Here is a 7,605-nt window from a genome sequence, read left to right on the forward strand (position 1 = left end):
CACCTTTCCACGGAGAGAAGTGTTGCAAGCAGGAGAACAGGAGCAGAGGGTTTCCGCCTGCTCCGAGGTCACATCAAGCCTCCATCCCAATGTGGCTCTTACATAAGCTGCTGCCACAGCTCATCACGCACACTTGGCGTCTTCTCCGCCGTCCTCAGACAGTTCTCAGCTGTTCTCCAATAAAACAATACCGTCAAGACCACATCGCTCAGAACAGATGATCTGAGCTGCGTTCCCTCTCAGGGGGCTGCAGAAATATTGTTGTCATGGTTTCAGTATAAAATGGCAATTAGATGCAAAACTGGAAGTTTACTTTACTTAATTAGCAGTTCTTTCTCTGCTGGGGACTAAAAGGAATAAATAAAAGAGGAATTGACCCTGTCGGTCAGCTCCTCATACTAACCCTTTAATATTGAGCTTTAAAAAATCAGCTTTTAGAGCGCCTACTTTATCTTTTATAAGTGTGAAGAGTCTGTGCTTCAACGGGCTCATTAGAGATCACTGCTGACAGTAATTGGAAATCTTTGACCCATTTAGATACAGTTGTTGGAGATTTATCCTGCTGTCTCACCTGTCAGGCTCACCTGTAGCCAGAGCTCCTGTTTTCTGCTGGCAGCATCATTGTCATTGACCAGGTCTGCAGGCAGGGAAGAGGGAAAAACACCCTCTTTATCAGCTACATTTTCACCCATGTGCCCTTGGCTGTTGCCATGGAGATGCCCACAGATCTGCAGCTCTTCTCTTCCATGCTTAAATGTTTCCCCTGACTCTGTTATCTGCCCCTCTGCGACCTGACGTTATTAAACTCCATCAATGCGGATTATTGATGCACTGATACACAACAAACAGACCCGAGCTGAAAACTCATTTCATTTAAACAAACATTTCTGTGCTCAAACTTTCTGTTGCTCTCGGGTTGTGACCTCACCAGTTCAGTTATGAATATGTTATTACCTTCTGTCATCTACTCACCATCTCATGAAATAGAATAAAGACAGTCCACGGCTTTGTCATAGTTTCTGTATATAAGAAAAACAGAAAGCCATCGTACGGAGCAACGCGTGACTGGTTTTCAACCTTCTACAGAAATACAGTGAATATGTTGTCAAGTGGAGCCAAATTAGCTGCGGCATCTGAGGCATTAGCCTGATTAAAGAGCGCGAGCGGAGCAAAGCGAAGGCGAGTTCACAAGCTGGATTATCCTGGCGGGGAAATCAGCATCATTCCCCCCACATCCCACAGATGTGTCACCCTGATCCCTGCAGTTGATCACCATTTAATCTGCAGAAGGTTCTTTATTTATTCATTCTTTTTGGTTTTATTGATATGGTGAACCACATTGACTTTCCTTTAATTTAAAGCTTTTTAAATATGTTCCACTTTTGATTTATATTGAATGATTCCGCTTCAGCTTCATAAATAATGACTTTTATTTCACTAAAAAGTGATGTTCAGTCCCAGTCCAACTGGAAACATCTGATTTAAAAATATTCTTTTGCTTCCTTTATGTTTGGGGACTGTGTTAAACTGGCTTTAGCTAAGGACTGGTGTTTTTAGCATGCCGGCCTGCTTTTTTCCAGTTAGCCAAATGCAGATGTGTTCCGTACGAGCAGGTCTCAAAGTCCGCGTCCCCCACCGCCCCCTCGTGTGATTGGCTGATGTGACCGGCAGAAGCTGGAGGAGGCAGAATTCTCCACACTGCTGCACTTTTAGCCTCATATATTTCCCCTCCTTTCTTCACAGATCTCGGCATCATGGCCTCAGCACATGACAGAGCTGTTCTCCAGGCTATTTTCAACCCCACCACCCCCTTTGGAGACTCTGGCCCGAATCGAACGGAGGCATTAGACGATGACGGTGAGTGTGCGCGCTTCATGTCTCCACACATCATGTCAAGGCTTTTTATGTTTATCACTTTACAACACATTGAAATTATTTTTATATACCCCGTTCCCGGAGCAAAAAGACGACGAAGAAAACATGACATTTTAATCCAGCTTGATTTGTGTGTGACACATCTGAGTTTTCTCTGCTGCCACACCTGTCAGGGGAGTTTGAATGCCTTTCACCCTGTTTATCTCCCCCCTGCCAGACAGGGGCTTTGACACGGGGTTGCTGGAGCAAGTGAAAGCGCTGGAGTTGCAGGGCGTCTCTGCAGCAGAGGCCGGGGATTTGCAAGGTGCACTTCAATTGTTCGGCCAGGCAATTGAGCTCCTGCCTCGGCGAGCCTCAGCTTATAACAACCGAGCACAGGCCCTGCGGCTGCGAGGGGACACAGCGGGTACCTGCCACAGACTCAACAGTGAATCACAGCAAACGACACAGCGTCAGACATGTTAGACTGTCAAGTCCGAGTCCAGCGACACCACATCAGCCCCCTTCCTGTCAGCCTCTGAGAACTGTGTTATGATACAGGCTGAATCTTTCATGCCGCTTCTCACTGCGGTGGCAGGGTCACATAAGCAGTGAAGACATGAGAGAAGGCGCACATTTACACTCAAGGAACTCGTGGTTTTCATTCTCGTCACTCTGCTAAAGGTTGCAGGTTGAAGGATTTAGATGATTACTTATGCGTGTGTGTTGTATTTTGAGTGTACCTTGACTGGCTTAACAAACGTCTCCTGTCTCCTCAGGGGCCCTGGAAGACCTGGAAAAAGCAATCGCTCTGAGCGGTGGGACTGGGAGGACGGCTTGCCAGAGCTTGGTGCAGAGGGGTCTTTTGCACAGATTAATGCACCAGGACGCCGAGGCCAGAGCAGACTTTGAGAAGGCGGCAGCGCTTGGGAGTGAGTTTGCGCGACAACAGGCTGTGATTCTCAATCCGTATGCAGCCCTCTGCAACAAAATGCTGTCAGAGGTCATCAACAAGTTACGTAATCCAGACCAAGTCATTTAAAACAACGTTTTAGCTTTACATTTGTGTTTAATAAAGCAACTGATTAGGAGGTTCTCCTGTATTCTGGTCTGTTTTTGATGTTAAGAAATAATAATAATAGAAACAGCCTAACACATTTTTCAATATAGGCAAAACATGTTTATTTCCAGAGCGTGATATCAGGTTTAAAGTTTAAATATCAAGTTAACGTTTAGTGCTTAATTCCATCAAGCAATTCTACAATTTCCCGCTAGATGTCAGCATTGTCATGTTGAAGACAGAAGCATTATTGTTCAATTGGGCAGCTATCACACTGCAAAACTAAAAGCACCAAAGGAAAAATATGAGATTACAGGTTTTAAAAACAACAACAACAATAAATATGTTTAACTATTTGAACAGTCTCTGGACACATTCAAACTTGCTTCCTCGATGACATTATTCTGTAAAGTGGCTGCACTGCATATGTTAGATTCCATATCATTTCAGTTTCACAGCATAGCTTTTGCATACATTCATATAACATATGGTTTTACATGTCTGTCCACCCACCAGACTCAGGACTGAAGAGCTTTGCTGTATTATTTATGTTCTACTCCTGCATATTTGTGCCTGAGCTCTCTCAGACAGGCTAAAGCCACCGGCTCAGTGCGCTCCTGTCTCTGGTAGAAGAGGCAGCTTTTCAGATGATCTGACATCGAAGGAACGTCGCTGAAGCTCCATCTGTTCACCGAAGAAAACAGAGAGCTGAACTCCCAAACCTGCAGCAGAACAACAAAGAGACGGAGGTGAAGTGTGTGTGTCTGGGGAGGATGAGGATGCTGTTTATAACAAGCCAGGAATGATGTCAGAGCACGTATGTGGATTATAAACATAAATGAAGCAGATTGTTGTGAAGCAGATTGTTGCCACGCTTGCATAATGACGCTCGATTTCCACGAATGATCACATATCTGACTTTTTATGGTAGCACAGTCCCTGCAGCCAAGCCTGGAGCTGGTCCACATAACTGATATGATTGGCATGCTCCTGGTCCCATGATCGGCGCAGGGCTGACATTGTCCGTGCAAAAATACACACACCACCTTTAACACCCCTGGCACACAGTTTCTATTCAGAAGCAGCCCGAATAAATTGGTGGAGGAAAAAGAGGTTTTAGCTCATCAGGACCACCAAAATCATCCGATCTTGATGACAGAGGAGCTCAACTGTGGCATTTTTAAGTGACTGAACTTCAAATATATAGTTAATTTGCAAGTATTGCTGCACCTGAGGTAGGCCCTGAGGCAGCCCTCTGGCTTCCTGGTATACTCCAGGTATGATGTCTGCTCACTGCAGACAACAGGGCTTTAATTTGAATCTACCTGCCCCCTGAATCCACCATGGGAAATAATGAATGTCAGCTATATTCCAGTCTAGATGTAAACTAGATGTAAAAGAATACTGAGAGATAATGCTAACAGATTCAAAACATGGTATGCCAGTGGCACCTTTTCTTTGGGAGGCTGACACACACAAAGCAGCAGTTGACCTTGGGAGAGCTGACAGGCAGCTTTTACAGAGCCACAGCTGTCAGGAGCCCCGTGATCGACAATAATGACAGTGGTGTCAGACACTAAGAATGATCTGATATGAAGCTCGCGCTCCTGTCGGCTCTTCCTCCCTCTTCTTTTTCCTTTTGTAAAATATATATATGTAAGATAAACTACCACATAGTCAAGTAACATTTGCTCTAGTAAAAGAAAATATAGCGGTGATGCCACATTGGGATATTTTAAAAGAACGTCAAGAATCTACTTGCTTTCTTCTGACATGTCCAGGAGCATCTCCCGTGGGAAGGCGCCTCTCTCTCCCACTTGAGTGAGACCATCCCTCGCTCCTGCAACAAGGTGGCGCACAGCGCTCTCATCAGATGTGAGACCTGGGACAACTGAGATAATGTAAAGCTGTCGAGGTAGGCAACAATCTGCCGCAGGATCTCCAGGGGCAGGCCGCTCAGGGGATCCTGATTGCGATCGGGATCACTCTCGGGGATTGGAGCTTGCCTGCCTTCGTGGAGGGCTGAAGGCACATCGGGCTGGAGGACAAAGGTGTCGGGGCCTCGGCAGAATCTTATTGTTGCCTGCTGACCTGCGGGGCGAAACCTCGTCTGTGTGAACGTGCAGCCCAGGTATGCTAAGGGGCAGCGCTGCTGGAACCAGCCACACAGAGACGACTGAATGTCAGAGTGCATGTTCCTGAAGTGAGATCTGTATTCATCACGGCGGAAGAAGAGTCCGCACACGTGACTGAAGGCCGAGCTCCTCCGGTTGTGCCTTCTGGTGACCGACTCTGTCTGGAGGTGTAAATGCAGGAGCCTGGGTTTTCCCGCCACGACGTCCGCCAGCGACGCGTCGGCGCTGAACGGAGCGGTTTCAAAGTCGTACGTTTGCGTCGCCGTGTCCACGTACAGGCCGTCGATGCCCACGCTCTCCGAGATGAAGGGTCCCTTCAGCTCCTTCTCTAGTGAGCACAGAAGCGTGGAGCTCGCCTCATCACGCCCGGGGCGCTTTCCCGCGGCCTCAGCCAGATCTGCGGTGTCAGCGCTCTGGTGTTTGGTCGGCACCCTGTGCGCGGGGTCCTTCAGGTGATGCCGCTTGGCTCGGTAGCTGGAGGGGACGTTGAACGTGCGGACAGTTTGAATTTCAATGGGCTCCAGGTTTCCGTAAACAAAATCCTTTTCTCTGGGCGTGCAAGCGGCCAGTTGGCCAAAGTTGATGAGCATGGCCCCGTGGTGCACCAGATACATGTTATATTCAGCAATGTTGGCTTCTTTCCGCAGCCTCTCCAGGACCCCGTCCTGCCAGGGGGCCAGGCCAGTTGTTCCATCCAAGCTCTGGACAGGTGCTGGAGTTTCTCGGACTTGATCAACCTTTTGCGCGTCTCTCTGGCAGTTTGGTGCTTCTATCCCGTTCTCCTTCCAGTTTTTGACTGTTCGCTTGGCTCCAACCATCTGTCTTGTAGGGATCTCCTCCCAGGAGCCGTGGCTCTGGGTGCTGCTACTCCTCCCCAGAGCTTCCCTCTCTTCCCGAGTCGGGACTTTGACCTCGGGTCTTTCTGTAAGGTTCCCACAGGCTGAAGAACAGTCAGCTTCCTCCACGTGACTGTTGATCACAGCAGAAGGATCCTGAGGGGCAGGATCCTCCTTAATCAACTCAGGGAAAATGGTCTTCATCTTGATGGACCGGAACAGCAGCTCTTGATCTCTGACAGCTGCAGCAACATCAAGGTTTTCCAAAGTTTGGGGATTTTCTGAGAGCTTTCTGTAGAAGTTCATGTCCTGCTCTGACACAGGCCAGCGGTTCCACTCCTGGGAACAGCAGACCACACTGGCAGGACACACCTCCAGGTGCTTGGCCATCCTGCAGCGCTGCACGTGGAGAGGGCAACCGTACAGGGCGTTGAGGCAGGGCACCGTTTCATTGTTGCAGAGAAGCTGGTGCTCTTCTCGCTTGCACGCATGGAGGATGGCGCCACAGTTTTTAGGACATTTGACGAGAGCACAAGAGTTGGAGAGCCATTCTGAGACTCGGCAGTGAGCATTAAAGCACTGGTTGCAATGGCGATGGTTCATTATCACCTTTAGGAGTGGAACAAACCATACCGGTAACAGAGGGAAGCATACAGATGTGTTTATAACAAAGAGAGTCATTGATGTAACACAACAGTCCCATTTTCTCAAACACAGCTGCAGAGCGGATCCAATCGGCCACATCACAGCAGGATTTCAAAAAAAAACTGTTAATACACAGTCTGATGCCAGATGCCAAAGCCTTATGCTACAGTGGCTTCCGTGTTTTTTAATTATTGACTATAAAAAGGCGGTAGATTACTGAAATAAAGATTGTTTTGGTCAGATTAAGATTTACAAAGCAGAAATAAGAAAAAGAAGAATATTTCTCACCCTTTGTTCCTGGAGTCCTGTGTTTGCTTGCACCTCAGAATGACCTCTGCACCGCTTCTGGAAATTATAAATGGATACAACGGAGGGGGGAGGCAGAGGGCCAGAGGGGCAGGAGCACTATTGTCACTCTGCCATTACAGAGTTCAGGTTACAGTCCTTTGAGGGGGGGTGATAACTGCAGGTAATCCAAGTTTTCAACACTTGCCAACAATACACTCCTGTGCCACCATCATGAATGAATTTAAATGAAGGTCATTAAGTCTCTCCTTTGTTTTCTTTTGCCATTTTATGGATTTGTCTGTCCTGATCCTTGTTGTCCACTAGGTGGCAGTCAAATCCTGTAATAAATCTGCAGCAGGTGTTGCTGATCATGGAGATTTAGTCAAATCCATAAAATAATAACAGTATTAGTGGTAAGAATTGTTGTGTTTATATATGTATATCATTGTTTTATTTTTAAAAAATGCTCATCTTTCCACCCTCGTTCCATCACTTGATTTAATAAACATGTGCGATAGGAAATGAAAAGTAATAATAGTCCGTTAAAATGATTTCAATAATGTATAAGGCTGAACCGTCTCGCTGTTCTTGACTCTCACAATCACATCCTGACAGTTGTTCAACGCAGCGTGTGAAATTAGCTGCATCTGGGAGGGTTCCTCCTCCCTTTTCTCTCTTCTTGGCACCGATTCTAATGAACAGCTTATCCAAGGCAGCTGCTTCACTCCTGTAAGGTCGGCGGCCTGCACACGCTTCCAGAAAGCAAGAAGAAAACTTACTGAGACTT

The 7,605-nt window shown here is 47.1% G+C and overlaps 2 protein-coding genes across 3 annotated transcripts; one reads left to right on the forward strand and one right to left on the reverse strand.

The window, feature by feature from the left end:
• Positions 1-1,669: 1,669 nt before the first annotated feature.
• ttc36 (tetratricopeptide repeat domain 36) lies at positions 1,670-2,956 on the forward strand. Its single transcript, XM_003968650.3, has 3 exons — positions 1,670-1,857; positions 2,093-2,281; positions 2,634-2,956. Exons 1-3 carry the CDS (start codon positions 1,755-1,757, stop codon positions 2,894-2,896), a joined length of 555 nt encoding a protein of 184 aa, XP_003968699.1. The 5' UTR covers positions 1,670-1,754; the 3' UTR covers positions 2,897-2,956.
• Positions 2,957-3,097: 141 nt separating this feature from the next.
• Positions 3,098-7,552, reverse strand: LOC101066434 (F-box only protein 40). 2 transcript variants are annotated; one of them, XM_003968651.3, is made up of 3 exons: positions 6,819-7,552; positions 4,677-6,494; positions 3,098-3,636 (listed from the first exon to the last, which is right to left on the reverse strand). In XM_003968651.3, the coding sequence occupies exons 2-3, from the start codon at positions 6,486-6,488 to the stop codon at positions 3,457-3,459; spliced, it is 1,992 nt and encodes a 663-aa protein (XP_003968700.2). In that variant the 5' UTR covers positions 6,489-6,494; positions 6,819-7,552; the 3' UTR covers positions 3,098-3,456. The 2 variants fall into 2 exon arrangements, with proteins under 2 accessions (XP_003968700.2, XP_029700110.1); XM_029844250.1 differs by having other exon boundaries at positions 4,677-7,552.
• Positions 7,553-7,605: the final 53 nt, after the last annotated feature.

Source organism: Takifugu rubripes, chromosome 11, assembly GCF_901000725.2.
Source record: "Takifugu rubripes chromosome 11, fTakRub1.2, whole genome shotgun sequence".
NCBI lineage: Eukaryota > Metazoa > Chordata > Actinopteri > Tetraodontiformes > Tetraodontidae > Takifugu > Takifugu rubripes.

Coding starts and splice junctions, on each gene's coding strand:
- ttc36 (XM_003968650.3), top strand. CDS start 1,755: ATGGCCTCAGCACATGACAGAGCTGTTCTCCAGGCTATTTTCAACCCC. Junction 1,858..2,092: donor GGAGGCATTAGACGATGACG/GTGAGTGTGCGC, acceptor CCCCCCTGCCAG/ACAGGGGCTTTGACACGGGG. Junction 2,282..2,633: donor GCTGCGAGGGGACACAGCGG/GTACCTGCCACA, acceptor CTGTCTCCTCAG/GGGCCCTGGAAGACCTGGAA.
- LOC101066434 (XM_029844250.1), bottom strand. CDS start 6,629: ATGTGGCCGATTGGATCCGCTCTGCAGCTGTGTTTGAGAAAATGGGAC. Junction 3,637..4,676: donor CCTGGACATGTCAGAAGAAA/GCAAGTAGATTC, acceptor GTTCTGCTGCAG/GTTTGGGAGTTCAGCTCTCT.